This window comes from Coregonus clupeaformis, chromosome 4 (assembly GCF_020615455.1).
Source record: "Coregonus clupeaformis isolate EN_2021a chromosome 4, ASM2061545v1, whole genome shotgun sequence".
NCBI lineage: Eukaryota > Metazoa > Chordata > Actinopteri > Salmoniformes > Salmonidae > Coregonus > Coregonus clupeaformis.
Window position 1 is genome coordinate 15,742,910 of NC_059195.1, and position 20,637 is coordinate 15,763,546.

At 42.2% G+C, this 20,637-nt stretch overlaps 1 protein-coding gene across 11 annotated transcripts in view; it reads right to left on the reverse strand.

The window, feature by feature from the left end:
• The window catches only part of stxbp5l (syntaxin binding protein 5L), a 254,822-nt gene that overhangs the window by 123,372 nt on the left and 110,813 nt on the right, over nucleotides 1-20,637 (reverse strand). For all 11 annotated transcript variants that reach the window (XM_041865683.1, XM_041865667.1, XM_041865650.1 and 8 more), the window contains exon 4: nucleotides 1,576-1,676. In XM_041865683.1, coding sequence (XP_041721617.1) covers nucleotides 1,576-1,676 — 101 coding nt within the window. The remainder of the gene's footprint in view (nucleotides 1-1,575; nucleotides 1,677-20,637) is intronic.

Sequence of the window (20,637 nt, forward strand, 5' to 3'; positions counted from 1 at the left end):
TCCCCCTGCTCAAGCCAGCGCATGTCCAGGCCCGTCTGAAGTTGGCCAATGACCATCTGGATGATCAAGGGGAGGAATGGGAGAAGGTCATGTGGTCTGATGAGACAAAAATAGAGCTTTTTGGTCTAAACTCCACTTGCCGTGTTTGGAGGAAGAAGAAGGATGAGTACAACCCCAAGAACACCATCCCTACCGTGAAGCATGGAGGTGGAAACATAATTATTTGGGGATGCTTTTCTGCAAAGGGGACAGGACGACTGCACCGTATTGAGGGGAGGATGGATGGGGCCATGTATCGCGAGATCTTGGCCAACAACCCAACAACCTCCTTCCCTCAGTAAGAGCATTGAAGATGGGTCGTGGCTGGGTCTTCCAGCATGACAACGACCCGAAACACACAGCCAGGGCAACTAAGGTATGGCTCCGTAAGAAGCATCTCAAGGTCCTGGAGTGGCCTAGCCAGTCTCCAGACCTGAACCCAATAGAAAATCTTTGGAGGGAGCTGAAAGTCCGTATTGCCCAGCGACAGCCCCGAAACCTGAAGGATCCGGAGAAGGTCTGTATGGTGGAGTGGGCCAAAATCCCTGCTGCAGTGTGTGCAAACCTGGTCAAGACCTACAGGAAACGTATGATCTCTGTAATTGCAAACAAAGGTTTATGTACCAAATATTAAGTTCTGCTTTTCTGATGTATCAAATACTTATGTCATGCAATAAAATGCAAATTAATTACTTAAAAATCATACAATGTGATTTTCTGGATTTTTGTTTTAGATTCCGTCTCTCACAGTTGAAGTGTACCTATGATAAAAATTACAGACCTCTGAATGCTTTGTAAGTAGGAAAACCTGCAAAATCGGCAGTGTATCAAATACTTGTTCTCTCCACTGTATATAAAAAAAAATTACAGATGGAGAGGCCATAAAACTTTAGACATTTTACAAAACTACAGAATATCAGAGTTCAGAACAGAATTGAGTCTGACACCAATATTTTTTCCTGAACTTGTATACACAGTGTAATTAAGCCTGTTATGGCTAGGGTAATATTGGGCTGAGACGAACCAGGTTTTAATCCCTGCTAGGGTATTACTCACTTCCGCCATTCACTACAGTATCTATGACTGATTCTTCCTCATGCCCTATCCACCTCTATTGTCTGGAAGGCTTAAGGGAGGATGAATGAACCCTTTTAGCCAGACTCTGCACAAACTCCACCATGCTCCCAATACATATGTCATATTCAGGGCAGACAAGATCATGCAGAAAATGTGTGAATGGCTCACCCACAGCATTATGAAAGATGAGGAACTGTTGATGTTTGCGACATTCAGCATTGTGGTGAATGCTTTTACTGAACTTTGAGTATAGTTTGGGAACTTTGATGGTGAACCTTGGCAAATGTAGATTTATTCTGTCTAACTTGAATTTATATGAGCATATTCTGGCCTTGAAGTAGAATCCATCTCATCGAGCCACGAGATGTCAAACAGAAAAGATGGATGCCTTTATGCAAGGTCCTGTGTGTGTGTGTGTGTGTGTGTGTGTGTGTGTGTTACTGCATGTAGAGTACTTACCTCTCCCTGTTGAATTTAAGCGAGTGCAGGATGGCTGGGCGTCTCTGGCGAAGGTTCCACAGGTGTAGCGTGTCGTCTGCACACGCCGTGACCAGCGCCCCCTGAAGGTGAGACAAACAAACAGAACACAGACAGTCAGTACACTGGGTTGGGGTCAATTCGAATGGAAGGCAGTCAATTCAGGGAAAAATTGCATTTATTTTCAATGACTTCTCAATAAACTGAAAAGTAGAAGGTATTTATTTCTAACTTTTTTCAATTTCTGAATTTTAAATACAAATCACTTCCTGAATGAACTGCCTTCAATTTGACCCCAACCCTGGTACACTGGCTCCATCATTACTATGCTGATCATTGCTATGTAAACCGTGAACTAATGCTACTCATAATTAACCCTGACTCTCGAAATGTCTACCAAACTACGATCAATACATACCCCTGAGCAACTGCATATTCCTGCCAAGGAACGGTACTTATAATAACTGCAAATCAGTTTCTAAAGGTGGGAGGAAGACTGAACCCTTACGGAAAAACGACATGAATTTCAAATGTAAACACGTGAACACGTGATCTTGTGTGATCACATGTGATTTAATGTGAAGTTAATGTGAAAACATGTGACAACATGTTAAGCAACATGTGACACGTGAAGCAACATGTGATAACATAAAACTACACATGTGACTGACAACATGTGTATCAGAACATGATCTTACGTGAAATTAATGTACCAACATTTGAGCACACGCGAAAACCCAGGTGTCAAATGTAATTTAGAATATTTTACTTTGAAAGGCATCATTGACATTAATTACATTTAAAGAGTCATGGTCCCTTGGAGGTTTTTGTCTAGTTATGGTCAAAATATGGTAAATCTACAACTACACTTAAGAAATATATACAGTGAGGGAAAAAAGTTTTTGATACCCTGCTGATTTTGTACGTTTGCCCACTGACAAAGAAATTATCAGTCTATAATTTTAATGGTAGGTTTATTTGAACAGTGAGAGACAGAATAACAACAACAAAAATCCAGAAAAACGCATGTCAAAAATGTTATAAATTGATTAGCATTTTAATGAGGGAAATAAGTATTTGACCCCCTCTCAATCAGAAAGATTTCTGGCTCCCAGGTGTCTTTTATACAGGTAACGAGCTGAGATTAGGAGCACGCTCTTAAAAGGGAGTGCTCCTAATCTCAGCGTGTTACCTGTATAAAAGACACCTGTCCACAGAAGCAATCAATCAGATTCCAAACTCTCCACCATGGCCAAGACCAAAGAGCTCTCCAAGGATGTCAGGGACAAGATTGTAGACCTACACAAGGCTGGAATGGGCTACAAGACCATCGCCAAGCAGCTTGGTGAGAAGTTGACAACAGTTGGTGAGATTATTCGCAAATGGAAGAAACACAAAAGAACTGTCAATCTCCCTCGGCCTGGGACTCCATGCAAGATCTCACCTCGTGGAGTTGCAATGATCATGAGAACGGTGACGAATCAGCCCAGAACTACACGGGAGGATCTTGTCAATGATCTCAAGGCAGCTGGGACCATAGTCACCAAGAAAACAATTGGTAACACACTACGCCGTGAAGGACTGAAATCCTGCAGCGCCTGCAAGGTCCCCCTGCTCAAGAAAGCACATATACAGGGCCGTCTGAAGTTTGCCAATGAACATCTGAATGATTCAGAGGAGAACTGGGTGAAAGTTTTGTGGTCAGATGAGACCAAAATCGAGATCTTTGGCATCAACTCAACTCGCCGTGTTTGGAGGAGGAGGAATGCTGCCTATGACCGCAAGAACACCATCCCCACCGTCAAACATGGAGGTGGAAACATTATGCTTTGGGGGTGTTTTCTGCTAAGGGGACAGGACAACTTCACCGCATCAAAGGGACGATGGACGGGGCCATGCTGGCTGGTGAGAACCTCCTTCCCTCAGCCAGGGCATTGAAAATGGGTCGTGGATGGGTATTCCAGCATGACAATGACCCAAAACACACGGCCAAGGCAACAAAGGAGTGGCTCAAGAAGAAGCACATTAAGGTCCTGGAGTGGCCTAGCCAGTCTCCAGACCTTAATCCCATAGAAAATCTGTGGAGGGAGCTGAAGGTTCGAGTTGCCAAACGTCAGCCTCGAAACCTTAATGACTTGGAGAAGATCTGCAAAGAGGATTGGAACAAAATCCCTCCTGAGATGTGTGCAAACCTGGTGGCCAACTACAAGAAACGTCTGACCTCTGTGATTGCCAACAAGGGTTTTGCCACCAAGTCATGTTTTGCAGAGGGGTCAAATACTTATTTCCCTTATTAAAATGCAAATCAATTTATAACATTTTTGACATGCGTTTTTCTGGATTTTTTTGTTGTTATTCTGTCTCTCACTGTTCAAATAAATCTACCATTAAAATTATAGACTGATCATGTCTTTGTCAGTGGGCAAACGTACAAAATCAGCAGGGGATCAAATACTTTTTTCCCTCACTGTAAACGCAACATGTAAAGTGTTGGTCCCATGTTTCATAATCTGAAATAAAAGATCCCAGTAATGTTCCATATGCACAAAAAGCTTATTTCTCTCAAATTCTGTGCACAAAGTTGTTTACATCCCTGTTAGTGAGCATTTCTCCTTTGCCTAGATAATCCATCCACCTAAACAAAAATATAAACGCAACATGTAAAGTGTTGGTCCTATGTTTCATGAGCTGAAATAAAAGATCCCAGAAATGTTCCATACACAAAAAAAGCTTATTTATCTAAAATGCTGTGCACAAAGTTGTTTACATCCCTGTTAGTGAGCATTTATCCTTTGCCAAGATAATCCATCCACCTGACAGGTATCAAGAAGCTGATTAAACAGCATGATCATTACACAGGTGCACCTTGTGCTGGGGACAATAAAAGGCCACTCTAAAATGTGCAGTTTTGTCACACAACACAATGACACAGATGTCTCCAGTTTTGAGGGAGCGTGGAATTGGCATGCTGACTGCAGGAATGTCCACCAGAGCTATTGCCAGATAATTGAATGTTAATTTCTCTACCATAAGCCGCCTCCAACGTCGTATTAGAGAATTTGGCAGTACGTTCAACCGGCCTCACAACCGCAGATCACGTATAACCACACCAGCCCAGGACCTCCACATCTGGCTTCTTCACCTGCAGGATCGTCTGAGACCAGTCATCCGGAGAGCTGATGAAACTGTGGGTTTGCACAACCAAATAATTTCTGCACAAACTGTCAGAAACCATCTCAGGGAAGCTCATCTGCGTGCTCGTCATCCTCACCAGGGTCTTGACTTGACTGCAGTTCGACGTCGTAACTGACTTCAGTGGGCAAATGCTCACCTTCATATATCACCTCTACTTTACCTGTCACACTAGACCCACTTCAATTTGCTTACCGCCCCAATAGATGCACAGACGATGCAATCGCCTTCACACTGCACAATGCCCTATCCCATCTGGACAAGAGGAATACCTATGTAAGAATGCTGTTCATTGACTATAGCTCAGCATTCAACACCATAGTACCCTCCAAGCTCATCATTAAGCTCGAGTCCCTGGGTCTAAACCACGCCCTGTGCAACTGGGTCCTGGACTTCCTGACGGGCCGCCCCCAGGTGGTGAAGGTAGGAAACAACATCTCCACTTCGCTGATCCTCAACACTGGGGCCCCACAAGGGTGCGTGCTCAGCCCCCTCCTGTACTCCCTGTTCACCCATGACTGCGTGGCCAAGCACGCCTCCAACTCAATCATCAAGTTTGCAGACGACACAACAGTAGTAGGCTTGAATACCAACAATGACGAGACCGCCTACAGGGAGGAGATGAGGGCTCTGGGTGTGTGGTGCCAGGAAAATAACCTCTCACTCAACGTCAACAAAACAAAGGAGATGATCGTGGACTTCAGGAAACAGCAGAGGGTGCACCCCCCTATCCACATTGACGGGACTGCAGTGGAAAAGGTGGAAAGCTTCAAGTTCCTTGGCGTACACATCACCGACAAACTGAAATGGTCCACCCACGCAGACAGTGTGGTGAAGAAGGCGCAACAGAGCCTCTTCAACCTCAGGAGGCTGAAGAAATTCAGCTTGGCACCTAAAACCCTCACAAACTTTTACAGATGCACAATTGAGAGCATCCTGTCGGGCTGTATCACCGCCTGGTACGGCAAATGCATCGCCCGCAACCGCAGGGCTCTTCAGAGGGTGGTGCGATCTGCCGAACGCATTACCGGGGGCAAACTACCCGCCCTCCAAGACGCATAGAGCACCCGATGTCACAGGAAGGCCAAAAAGATCATCAAGGACATCAACCACCCGAGCCACTGCCTGTTCACCCCGCTCTCATCCAGAAGGCAAGGATCTGTACCCATTTCCTGGAAGCTGAAATGTCCCAATTCTTCCATGGCTTGCATACTCACCAGACATGTCACCCATTGAGCATGTTCGGGATGCTCTGGATCGACGTGTACGACAGCGTGTTCCAGTTCCCGCCAACATCCCGCAACTTCGCACAGCCATTAAAGAGGAGTGGGACAACATTCCACAGGCCACAATCAACAGCCTGATCAACTCTATGCGAAGGAGATGTGTCACGTTGCATGAGGCAAATGGTGGTCACACCAGATACTGACTGGTTTTCTGATCCACGCCCCTACTTTTTTAAAAAGGTATCTGTGACCAAGAGATGCATATCTGTATTCCCAGTCATGTCAAATCCATAGATTAGGGCCTAATGAATTTATTTCAATTGACTGATTTTCTTATGAACAGTAACTCAGTAAAATCTTGAAATTGTTGCATGTTGCGTTTATATTTTTGTTCAGTGTAGTTACTGTATGTTTACAGATAAATTCAGGTGTTAATGTTAAAGGACAGTATGCTGCTGTATTGTGATTACTTGGGACTCAACCTCACAATGCAACCTCACAACACAGATTGGCAAGAATACATTTCTGCACTTTGTAAAGTTGCAGTAAAAATAAATATATAAAACACCTTGAAGGTGTTATTTCTATAAAAGTACAGTATGCTAATCTGTTCTCCACCCCTGATATACACTGAGTGTACAAAACATTAGGAACACATTCCTAAAAAAAAAAAAAAAAAAAAAATTTATAGTTGCCCTCAGAACAGCCTCAATGGACTCTACAAGGTTTCGAAAGCGTTCCTTAGGGATGCTGGCCCACGTTGACTCAAATGCTTCACGCAGTTGTGTCAAGTTGGTTGAATGTCCTTTGGGTGGTGGACCATTCTTGACATACACAGGAAACGTTTGAGTGTGAAAAACCCAGCAGCGTTGCAGTTCTTGACACACTCAAACCAGTGCGCCTGGCACCTACTACCATACCCCGTACAAAGGCACTTTTGTCTTGCCCATTCACCCTCTGAATGGCACACATACACAATCCATGTCTTAATTGTCTCAAGGCTTAAAAATCCTTCTATAACCTGTCTCCTCCCCTTCATCTACACTGATTCAAGTGGCTTTAACAGGTGACATCAATAAGGGATCATTGATTTAACCTGGATTCACCTGGTCAATCTGTCATTGAAAGAGCAAGTGTTCCAAATGCTTTGTACACTCAGTGTATATATATATATATACACAGTGGGGGAAAAAAGTATTTAGTCAGCCACCAATTGTGCAAGTTCTCCCACTTAAAAAGATGAGAGAGGCCTGTAATTTTTATCATAGGTACACGTCAACTATGACAGACAAATAAAGGAGAAAAAAATCCAGAAAATCACATTATAGGATTTTTAATGAATTTATTTGCAAATTATGGTGGAAAATAAGTATTTGGTCAATAACAAAAGTTTCTCAATACTTTGTTATATACCCTTTGTTGGCAATGACACAGGTCAAACGTTTTCTGTAAGTCTTCACAAGGTTTTCACACACTGTTGCTGGTATTTTGGCCCATTCCTCCATGCAGATCTCCTCTAGAGCAGTGATGTTTTGGGGCTGTCGCTGGGCAACACGGACTTTCAACTCCCTCCAAAGATTTTCTATGGGGTTGAGATCTGGAGACTGGCTAGGCCACTCCAGGACCTTGAAATGCTTCTTACGAAGCCACTCCTTCGTTGCACGGGCGGTGTATTTGGGATCATTGTCATGCTGAAAGACCCAGACACATTTAATCTTCAATGCCCTTGCTGGTGGAAGGAGGTTTTCACTCAAAATCTCATGATACAAGGCCCCATTCATTCTTTCCTTTACAGGGATCAGTCGTCCTGGTCCCTTTGCAGAAAATCAGCTCCAAAGCATGATGTTTCCACCCCCATGCTTCACAGTAGGTATGGTGTTCTTTGGATGCAACTCAGCATTCTTTGTCCTCCAAACACGACGAGTTGAGTTTTTACCAAAAAGTTATATTTTGGTTTCATCTGACAATATGACATTCTCCCAATCCTCTTCTGGATCATCCAAATGCACTCTAGCAAACTTCAGACGGGCCTGGACATGTACTGGCTTAAGCAGGGGGACACGTCTGGCACTGCAGGATTTGAGTCCCTGGCGGCGTAGTGTGTTACTGATGGTAGGCTTTGTTACTTTGGTCCCAGCTCTCTGCAATTAATTCACTAGGTCCCCCTGTGTGGTTCTGGGATTTTTGCTCACCGTTCTTGTGATCATTTTGACCCCACGGGGTGAGATCTTGCGTGGAGCCCCAGATCGAGGGAGATTATCAGTGGTCTTGTATGTCTTCCATTTCCTAATAATTGCTCCCACAGTTGATTTCTTCAAACCAAGCTGCTTACCTATTGCAGATTCAGTCTTCCCAGCCAGGTGCAGGTCTACAATTTTGTTTCTGGTGTCCTTTGACAGCTCTTTGGTCTTGGCCATAGTGGAGTTTGGAGTGTGACTGTTTGAGGTTTTGGACAGGTGTCTTTTATACTGATAACAAGTTCAAACAGGTGCCATTAATATGTGAATATTCTGGAGAAAAAAAATCTCAATTTGTCTGTCATAGTTGACGTGTACCTATGATGAAAATTACAGGCCTCTCTCATCTTTTTAAGTGGGAAAACTTGCACAATTGGTGGCTGACAAAAAAAATTTCCCCCCACTGTATGTATGTATGTATGTATGTATGTATGTATGTATGTATGTATGTATGTATGTATGTATGTATGTATGTATGTATGTATGTATGTATATATATATATATATATATATATATATATATATATATATATATATATATATATACACATACACACACACACACATACACACACACAGCGCATTCGGAAAGTATTCATACCCATTTACCTTTTACACATTTTGTTACGTTATTCTAAAATGGATTAAATTATTTTTTCCCCACATCAATCTACACACAATACACCATAATTACAAAGTGAAAACAGGTTTAGACATTTTTGCAAATGTATAAAAAATTAAAAACAGAAATACCTTATTTACATAAGTATTCAGATCCTTTGCTATGAGACTCGTAATTGAGCTCAAGTGCATCCTGTTTCCATTGATCATCCTTGAGATGTCTATAGAACTTGATTGGAATCCACCTGTGGTAAATTCAATTGGTTGGACTTGATTTGGAAAGGCACACACCTGTCTATATAAGGTTCAACAATTAACAGTGCATGTCAGAGCAAAAACCAAGCCACGAGGTTGAAGGAATTGTCCGTAGAGTTCCGAGACAGGATTGTTTCGAGGCACAGATCTAGGGAAGGGTACCAAAACATTTCTGCAGCATTGAAGGTCCCCAAGAACACAGTGGCCTCCATCATTCTTAAATGGAGGAAGTTTGGAACCACCAAGACTCTTCCTAGAGCTGGCCGCCCAGCCAAACTGAGCAATTGGGGGAGAAGGGCCTTGGTCAGGGAGGTGACTAAGAACCCGATGGTCACTCTGACAGAGCTCCAGAGTTCCTCTGTGGAGATGGGAGAACCTTCCAGAAGGACAACCATCTCTGCAGCATTCCACCAATCAGGCCTTTATGGTAGAGGAGCCAGACAGAACCCACTCCTCAGTAAAAGGCACATGACAGCCACTTGGAGTTTGCCAAAAGGCACCTAAAGGACTCTCAGACCATAAGAAACAAGATTCTCTGGTCTGATGAAACCAAGATTGAACTCTTTGGCCTGAATGCCAAGTGTCACGTCTGGAGGAAACCTGGCACCATCCCTACGGTGAAGAATGGTGTTGGCAGCATCATTCTGTGGGGATGTTTTTCAGCGGCAGGGACTGGAAGACTAGTCAGGATCGAGGGAAAGATGAAAGGAGCAAAGTACAGAGAGATCATTGATGAAAACCTGCTCCAGAGCGCTCAGGACCTCAGACTGGGGGCGAAGGTTCACCTTCCAACAGGACAAGAACCCTGAGCACACAGCCAAGACAACGCAGGAGTGGCTTTGGGACAAGTCTCAATGTCCTTGAGTGGCCCAGCCAGAGCCCGGACTTGAACCCAATCGAACATCTCTGGAGAGAACTGAAAATAGCTGTGCAACAACGTTCCCCATCCAACCTGACAGAGCTTGAGAGGACCTGCAGAGAAGAATGGGAGAAACTCCCCAAATACAGGTGTGCCAAGCTTGCAGCATCATACCCAAGAAGACTCGAAGCTGTAATCGCTGCCAAAGGTGCTTCAACAAAGTACTGAGTAAAGGGTCTGAATACTTATGTAAATGTGATATTTCAGTTTTTGCTTTCTCATTATGGGGTATTGTCTGTAGATTGATGAGGGAATAAAAACAATTTAATCAAATTTAGAATAAGGCTGTAACGTAACAAAATGAGGAAAAAGTCAAGGGGTCTGAATACTTTCCGAATGAACTGTATATATACACACTACCTGTCAAAAGTTTGGATACCTACTCATTCAAGGGTTTTTCTTTATTTTTACTATTTTTTACATTGTAGAATAATAGTGAAGATATCAAAACTATGAAATAGCACACATGGAATCATGTAGTAACCAAAAAAGTGTTAAACAAATCAAAATAGATTTTATATTTGAGATTCTTCAAATAGCCACCCTTTGCCTTGATGACAGCTTTGCACACTCTTGGCATTCTCTCAACCAGCTTCATGAGGTAGTCAACTGGAATGCATTTCAATTAACAGGTGTGTCTTCTTAAAAGTTAATTTGAGGAATTTATTTCCTTCTTAATGCGTTTGGGCCAATCAGTTGTGTTGTGACAAGGTAGGGGGTATACAGAAGTTAGCCCTATTTGGTAAAAGACCAAGTCCATATTACGGCAAGAAAAAGCTCAAATAAGCAAAGAGAAATGACAGTCCATCATTACTTTAAGACATGAAGGTCAGTCAAAATGGAACATTTCAAGAACTTAGAAAGTTTCTTAAAGTGCAGTCGCAAAAATCATCAAGCGCTATGATGAAACTGTCTCTCATGAGGACCGCCACAGGAATGGAAGACACTCTGCTGCAAAGGATAAGTTCATTAGAGTTACCAGCCTCAGTAATTGCAGCCCAAATAAATGCTTCACAGAGTTCAAGTAACAGACACATCTCAACATCAGCTGTTCAGAGGGGACTGTGTGAATCAGGCCTTCATGGTCGAATTGCTGCAAAGAAACCATTACGAAAAGACACCAATAAGAAGAATAGACCTAATTGGGCCAAGAAACATGAGCAATGGACATTAGACCGGTGGAAATTTGTCCTTTGGTCTGGAGTCCAAATTGGAGATTTTTGGTTCAAACCGCCGTGTCTTTATGAGACGCGGTGTGGGTGAACGGACGATCTCTGCATGTGTAGTTCCCACCGTAAAGCATGGAGGAGGAGGTGTTTTGAAGTGGAAATTGCCTTTGGCTGCATGGAGCAGCATTAAGTGAAATCCCATTCAGTCTTGTTTACAAGTTGGAATATTGGATTGTGATATGTAATCTACACCTCAATAAGGCTGATAGAAATCCTCTAACACAAGTAGGACGGTGTGGATTCATGACAATGACAATGACTAAACGATTAGCCAGTCACCAATTTGACCGCTCTCACAACCCTGCTACACTACAGCCATCGGGCATCCGGCATTGAGGGAACGCTTCCTCTGAAATCAATGCAAGCCGCAGGTTCAATTCTTGATGGCTGACGCGCGTTCATTCTATTTTGTGAATGGAACTAATGAAGAAAAAAAATGATTTTGGTTGTTTTCTGGTGTGGCAGGTACAACGTCACATTAAACTCCAGCTATGCGGGTGTCGGCTATCGTGTGTTTATGCTTGATCTGATTGAATCTAGTCCTTAATGTCAAGTGTCCCTGAGCACTGCTATTTTTTAGCTGGTGTTGTCAGATATTCGCACAATTATTTTAGTTGATTCCGGGTAACTTTTAGCAAAGTGCAGAAATGTATTATTGCCAATAAATCTCTGGCTGATTTATGTCATGGGCACAGACCTGGTGGCGAAGCAGGAAATTCAGGATGCTGTCATTTAAGAGGTTATGAGTATAAATCTCAGGTGTGGTTGAGTCCCAAGTGTGCTAACCAATGTTGAGGTCAATTCCATTTAAGTTCCAGTCAGTTCAGAAAGTAAACCAAATGTTCCGGTATTGAAAATAATTTATTAGAATTGGAATTTCTGTGTACTACTTCCTGAATACAGTTTGTTGTTGAGAAAAAAATACAGTTCAGCTGTACAAATACATTAAAAGTAGTTTCCACTATTTTCACTGCAACTCAGTAGGTGGTAACTTACTATAAAATTACAGGAAATGTTTGTAATAGTTTGTGCATCTAATGTGTGTAACCTATATGTTTAAATGCAATTGAAAGTGAGGCATTCCAAGTTAATTTGCAGGACGGGACAAAAAGTACCCAAGTGCATTGCGATTGACAGTAAATATATAGCAAAACACTAATACAGTATCCTATTACTGTAGAAACTTACCTTATAACGACTGTAAAATGTACCACAAAATTAACAGCAATGGCTAACAGTGTAGTTTCATGTTATCACATGTTGAACCACGATTTCACATGTGGAAAATTACAATGTCACGTGAAAACATATGAAAATGTGTTTTTGGAATACTTCACGTGACAACATGTTGAATAATAAATACTGAATAAATAAACATACACAATGTAGTCATGTATGTTAAAGTGTGTCAAATATGTAAGTTGAAAACACTGTGTTAAAAGCACTGTGTATGTATCATAACCTGTGAAGTCTCGAAAATGTGAATCCACATGTGAAAGGTTGTTATCACGTGAAAATCCACATGTGGAACTTCATTTGAAATATCATCACATGTGAAGTGTTCCAAAAACACATGGTTTCCCATGATTTCACATGTGGAAAATCCACATCATCACATGTAAAGTGTTCCAAAAACACATGGTTTCACATGATTTCACATGTGCAAAACCTGTGGCAATGTCACATGAAATCATGTGGTTTTTCCATAAGGGAAGTGGAGAAAGAGGGAGATCTCTTCTTCTAGCCATGGTAGCCAAAATAATGGGCAACTGTGCATTTTAATACATGACCCGAAGCATGATGAGATGTTAATTGCTTAATTAACTCAGGAACCACAGCTGTGTGGAAGCACCTGCTTTCAATATACTTTGAATCCCTCACTTACCCAAGTGTTTCCTTTATTTTGGCAGTTTCCTGTATGTGTGTGGGTGTGAATATGCATTGTAAAGCATATGTGTCTGTATGTGTGAATGTATGTGTTGACAGTAAGCCTAATCAGCAGTCATGCCCGAGTACAGTGAGCAGACACCAGCAGAATGCATCTGTATATGTCTCTGGAGACAGGAGCATTATTTGCAGAAACATACAGGTGAGAAATGAGGTCCCCAGACACAGAGTTTGACAGTTATTACTTGGAAATGCAGGTCTATGACACAGATAATCATTATTTGTGAATCTACTACGTACACACACCATAAATCATACACACGCAGCACACACACACAGATTTGGGGCCATAGTTCAGACCTGTGAGAGTGAGTAAACAGGACATTGTTTAGCCTAGTACAGCCTAACCCTCTGGCACCAGACACAATGACTATGTCCCAAATGGCACCCTATTCCCTATGCAGTGCACTCATTTTGACCAGAGCCCTATGGGCCCCGGTCAAAAGTAGTGCACTACATAGTATTCCCTATGTAGTGTACTACTTTTAACCGGGGGCCATAGGCTGCCATTTGGGACGCAGTCAATGAGAACTGAGAGGAGAGGGGTCTGTCCCTCGCTCGCTGTCGTTTTTTACTGAGGGATGTTTAATGAGGTGTTGAATCAGACATGTTCCTATAGCCCTGTGGATGTACAGTTGAAGTCGGAAGTTTACATACACTTAGGTTGGAGACATTAAAACTTGTTTTTCAACCACTCCACAAATGTCTTGTTAACAAACTATAGTTTTGGCAAGTCGGTTAGGACATCTACTTTGTGCATGACACAAGTAATTTTTCCAACAATTGTTTACAGACAGATTATTTCACTTATAATTCACTGTATCACAATTCCAGTGGGTCAGAAGTTTACATACACTAAGTTGACTGTGCCTTTAAACAGCTTGGAAAATTCCAGAAAATGATGTCATGGCTTTAGAAGCTTCTGATAGGCTAATTGACACCATTTGAGTCAATTGGAGGTGTACCTGTGGATGTATTTCAAGGCCTACCTTCAAACTCAGTGCCTCTTTGCTTGACATCATGGGAAAATCAAAAGAAATCAGCCAAGAAGAAATGGTAGACCTCCACAAGTCTGGTTCATCCTTTGGAGCAATTTCCAAACGCTTGAATGTACCACGTCCATCTGTACAATATAATATAATAATATAATATAATATGCCATTTAGCAGACGCTTTTATCCAAAGCGACTTACAGTCATGCGTGCATACATTTTTGTGTATGGGTGGTCCCGGGGATCGAACCCACTACCTTGGCGTTACAAGCGCCGTGCTCTACCAGCTGAGCCACAGAGGACGCAAGTATAAACACCATGGGACCACGCAGCCGTCATACCGCTCAGGAAGGAGACGCGTTCTGTCTCCTAGAGATTAATGCACTTTGGTGCGAAAAGTGCAAATCAATCCCAGAACAACAGCAAAGGACCTTGTGAAGATGCTGGAGGAAACAGGTACAAAAGTATCTATATCCACAGTAAAACGAGTCCTATTTCGACATAACCTGAAAGGCCGCTCAGCAAGGAAGAAGCCACTGCTCAAAAACCGCTATAGAAAAGCCAGACTACGGTTTGCAATTGTACGTGGAGACAAAGATTGTACTTTTTGGAGAAATGTCCTCTGGTCTGATGAAACAAAAATAGAACTGTTTACCCATAATGACCATCGTTATGTTTGGTGGAAAAAAGGGGTTACTTGCAAGCCGAAGAACACCATCCGAACCGTGTAGCACAGGGGTGGCAGCATCATGCTGTGGGGGTGATTTGCTGCAGGAGGGACTGGTGCACTTCACAAAATAGATGGCATCATGAGGAAGGAAAATTATGTGGATATATTGAAGCAACATCTCAAGACATCAGTCAGGAAGTTAAAGCTTGGTCGCAAATGGGTATTCCAAATGGACAATGACCCCAAGCATACTTCCAAAGTTGTGGCAAAATGGCTTAAGGACAACCAAGTCAAGACCTCAATCCTATAGAACATTTGTGTGCAGAACTGAAAAAGCTTTTGCGAGCAAGGAGGCCTACAGACCTGACTCAGTTACACCAGCTCTGTCAGGAGGAATGGGCCAAAATTCACCCAACTTATTGTGGGAAGCTTGTGGAAGGCTACCTGAAACGTTTGACCCAAGTTAAACAATTTAAAGGCAATGCTACCAAATACTAATTGAGTGTATGTACACTTCTGACCCACTGGGAATGTGATGAAAGAAAGACATTTCTGACATTTCACATTCTTAAAATAAAATGGTGATCCTAACTGACCTAAGACAGGACATTTTTACTAGGATTAAATGTCAGGAATTGTGAAAAACTGAGTTTAAATGTATTTGGCTAAGGTGTATGTAAACTTCCGACTTAAACTGTATATGTCTGGAGTAGCATTAGCATACTCTGTAGTTCATTGACTCTCTTTACAATATGTTTCTCAGACATTAAATGCGTCTTTTCTAAAACATCCACAACATTCATGTGATCGTTTAGAACAGGAGGCTGTCCACAACAGGATGTATAGTGTCCTTTTTATGAAATAAGTAATCTCTTGTAGACAGACGCACGTAACATAAATGGTAGTAACGTCTGTCAACAGACTGTGGATTTGTGACAACTAACAAGGAACTTTGTTCCGGTACGCTGATTTTTCGTTACTGATCATTTGGACAAAGCACGATCTCACAGGTGCCTGCATCATTCGAATTTCGAAAGGGGAGGGTAATTCTGGTTTCCGGTTATGTTTAGGGGGTGGATACTTCGCAAGTCACGTTAGTATCTTTCTGTTAACATCTCCCCTCAGAATTTAATCGAGCATCTGATGCAATTATACAAGATTTTGGTTCTGGGTTTCCGAGATTATGAAATAAATGTAATGTCTGTCCTCTCTGTATGGAGGGGGATTATGAGTGAGTGATTACATGTATTCCCAGTACGGTGCTGTAACTGGTGCTGTGGGAAGGCTGCGGGGAGGATGGGACCCAGGGAAACCACGGAGGGATTAGCTCCAGATTAAGGGCTCAATCATGGGAGGAAATTACTTCACATCTCACAGAACATCATATCCCCATGGAACATGCATACAGGCACTAATCCACTGAGATTCCCATCTGGGTAAACATCTTTTTATGAACGTCATCAGTTGTATTCTGGAACTGTGTGTGTGTGTGTCTTCTATGTGTATGTATACAGTGGGGGAAAAAAGTATTTAGTCAGCCACCAATTGTGCAAGTTCTCCCACTTAAAAAGATGAGAGAGGCCTGTAATTTTCATCATAGGTACACGTCAACTATGACAGACAAAATGAGATTTTTTTTCTCCAGAAAATCATTGTAGGATTTTTTATGAATTTATTTGCAAATTATGGTGGAAAATAAGTATTTGGTCAATAACAAAAGTTTCTCAATACTTTGTTATATACCCTTTGTTGGCAATGACACAGCTCAAACGTTTTCTGTAAGTCTTCACAAGGTTTTCACACACTGTTGCTGGTATTTTGGCCCATTCCTCCATGCAGATCTCCTCTAGAGCAGTGATGTTTTGGGGCTGTCGCTGGGCAACACGGACTTTCAACTCCCTCCAAAGATTTTCTATGGGGTTGAGATCTGGAGACTGGCTAGGCCACTCCAGGACCTTGAAATGCTTCTTACGAAGCCACTCCTTCGTTGCCCGGGCGGTGTGTTTGGGATCATTGTCATGCTGAAAGACCCAGCCACGTTTCATCTTCAATGCCCTTGCTGATGGAAGGAGGTTTTCACTCAAAATCTCACGATACATGGCCCCATTCATTCTTTCCTTTACACGGATCAGTCAGTCCTGGTCCCTTTGCAGAAAAACAGCCCCAAAGCATGATGTTTCCACCCTCATGCTTCACAGTAGGTATGGTGTTCTTTGGATGCAACTCAGCATTCTTTGTCCTCCAAACACGACGAGTTGAGTTTTTACCAAAAAGTTATATTTTGGTTTCATCTGACCATATGACATTCTCCCCAATCCTCTTCTGGATCATCCAAATGCACTCTAGCAAACTTCAGACGGGCCTGGACATGTACTGGCTTAAGCAGGGGGACACGTCTGGCACTGCAGGATTTGAGTCCCTGGCGGCGTAGTGTGTTACTGATGGTAGGCTTTGTTACTTTGGTCCCAGCTCTCTGCAGGTCATTCACTAGCTCCCCCCGTGTGGTTATGGGATTTTTGCTCACCATTCTTGTGATCATTTTGACCCCACGGGGTGAGATCTTGCGTGGAGCCCCAGATCGAGGGAGATTATCAGTGGTTTTGTATGTCTTCCATTTCCTAATAATTGCTCCCACAGTTGATTTCTTCAAACCAAGCTGCTTACCTATTGCAGATTCAGTCTTCCCAGCCTGGTGCAGGTCTACAATTTTGTTTCTGGTGTCCTTTAACAGCTCTTTGGTCTTGGCCATAGTGGAGTTTGGAGTGTGACTGTTTGAGGTTGTGGACAGGTGTCTTTTATACTGATAACAAGTTCAAACAGGTGCCATTAATACAGGTAACGAGTGGAGGACAGAGGAGCCTCTTAAAGAAGAAGTTGCAGGTCTGTGAGAGCCAGAAATCTTGCTTGTTTGTAGGTGACCAAATACTTATTTTCCACCATAATTTGCAAATAAATTCATTAAAAATCCTACAATGTGATTTTCTGGAATTTTCTTTCTCAATTTGTCTGTCATGGTTGACGTGTACCTATGATGAAAATTACAGGCCTCTCTCATGTTTTTAAGTGGGAGAACTTGCACAGTTGGTGGCTGACTAAATACTTTTTTCCCCCACTGTACCTATTGCAGATTCAGTCTTCCCAGCCTGGTGCAGGTCTACAATTTTGTTTCTGGTGTCCTTTTACAGCTCTCTGGTCTTGGCCATAGTGGAGTTTGGAGTGTGACTGTTTGAGGTTGTGGACAGGTGTCTTTTATACTGATAAGTTCAAACAGGTGCCATTAATACAGGTAATGAGTGGAGGACAGAGGAGCCTCTTAAAGAAGAAGTTACAGGTCTGTGAGAGCCAGAAATCTTGCTTGTTTGTAGGTGACCAAATACTTATTTTCCACCATAATTTGCAAATAAATTCATTAAAAATCCTACAATGTGATTTTCTGGAGAAAAAAATTCTCAATTTTTCTGTCATAGTTGACGTGTACCTATGATGAAAATTACAGGCCTCTCTCATCTTTTTAAGTGGGAGAACTTGCACAATTGGTGGCTGACTAAATACTTTTTTCCCCCACTGTATCTCCCTGTTTTCAATGTCAGGTACATCATGTTCTACCCAATTAGCTGAAGCGCTAGCTTGAGGTGCTCTGGTTTGTAATACCAATGATTTTAACATTTTGGAGCTAAGTGGAAGGAAGTGTTCTTCTAACTAAGCAGTACACTCTTAGAAAGCAACAGATACCCATAGACCTCCAGTCATTGTGCTAACGCTACCTCTAACTTCCTTCATACCGGACAAAGAGACATAATGGTATCCACGAGTTCATCTGACTCTGGAGAAGTAGATAAAGGGGCCCCATTGCCAAAATCCCGAAGTATCCCTTTAAATGTGAGAGATCGACCTTTGCTGTGTATATCCTCTCCTTCCCTGTTCCTCCTCCATCTCAGTTAAAAACATGACAGCTACTTCATAACACCATATTAGCATATGAGGGATAGGAGGTTAGTATAAACAACAATAAATTAATCTCCACTAAATAATTAAGTAGCCTGGAAAATAATGAACGATATAATTGCTTGTGTTTTTCCACCCTCTTTGTCTGATTTGGTGTCAGTGAAACTTTATCCTGTTTCAGCGAGCTCTGGTTGTGTTGGGTGGCTAATAGCATTAACTTGGATATGCTCAACTAATCCATGTCAAATTTGACTGATGGAGTACACAGCGATGATTAGCGAGCACCTTCTGGAGATTAAGAGATCTGATATTGTCCTTCATTCGGTTTGCTTCACTGCCTCTCTCACTTTCTCTCACAACCACAACTCTCACAATCAAATCAAAGTTTATTGGTCGCGTACACGTACACAGTTTAGCATATGTTATAGCGGGTGCAGCTAAGTGCTTATGTAACTAACTCCTAAAATGTTTAACAAGTACACAAATAATAACAAAGTATATAAAAAATATATATATAATCTTGAAATGTCAGTACAAATGCAATTAACCCAAATAGCACAGTAAGTGTAAGCCAAATGCAATCTATACGTATATACACCTCTTTCTCTCCCTTTATTTTTTTTAGGGGGTAGATCAGCTTTAATATTGCAGATAGATTGTAACCTCCATCAATGTAATTGTCTGCATCACTTCCAATCCCCAATGTTTATTTTTTTCGCACATGTATGTATATATATATATATATATATATATATATATATATATATATATATATATATATATATATATATACATACACAGTGGGGAGAACAAGTATTTGATACACTGACGATTTAGCAGGTTTTCCTACTTACAAAGCATGTAGAGGTCTGTAATATTTATAGGTACACTTCAACTGTGAGAGACAGAATGTAAAACAAAAATCCAGAAAATCACATTATATGATTTTTAAGTAATTAATTTGCGTATTATTGCATGACATAAGTATTTGATCACCTACCAACCAGTAAGAATTCCGGCTCTCACAGACCTGTTAGTTTTTCTTTAAGAAGCCCTCCTGTTCTCCACTCATTACCTGTATTAACTGCACCTGTTTGAACTCGTTACCTGTATAAAAACACCTGTCCACACACTCAATCAAACAGACTCCAACCTCTCCACAATGGCCAAGACCAGAGAGCTGTGTAAGGACATCAGGGATAAAATTGTAGACCTGCACAAGGCTGGGATGGGCTACAGGACAATAAGCAAGCAGCTTGGTGAGAAGGCAACAACTGTTGGCGCAATTATTAGAAAATGGAAGAAGTTCAAGATGACGGTCAATCACCCTCGGTCTGGGGTTCCATGCAAGATCTCACCTCGTGGGGCATCAATGATCATGAGGAAGGTGAGGGATCAGCCCAGAACTACACGGCAGGACCTGGTCAATGACCTGAAGAGAGCTGGGACCACAGTCTCAAAGAAAACCATTAGTAACACACTACGCCGTCATGGATTAAAATCCTGCAGCACACGCAAGGTCCCCCTGCTCAAGCCAGCGCATGCCCAGGCCTGTCTGAAGTTTGCCAATGACCATCTGGATGATCCAGAGGAGGAATGGGAGAAGGTCATGTGGTCTGATGAGACAAAAATAGAGCTTTTTGGTCTAAACTCCACTTGCCATGTTTGGAGGAAGAAGAAGGATGAGTACAACCCCAAGAACACCATCCCAACCATGAAGCATGGAGGTGGAAACATCATTCTTTGGGGATGCTTTTCTGCAAAGGGGACAGGACGACTGCACCGTATTGAGGGGAGGATGGATGGGGCCA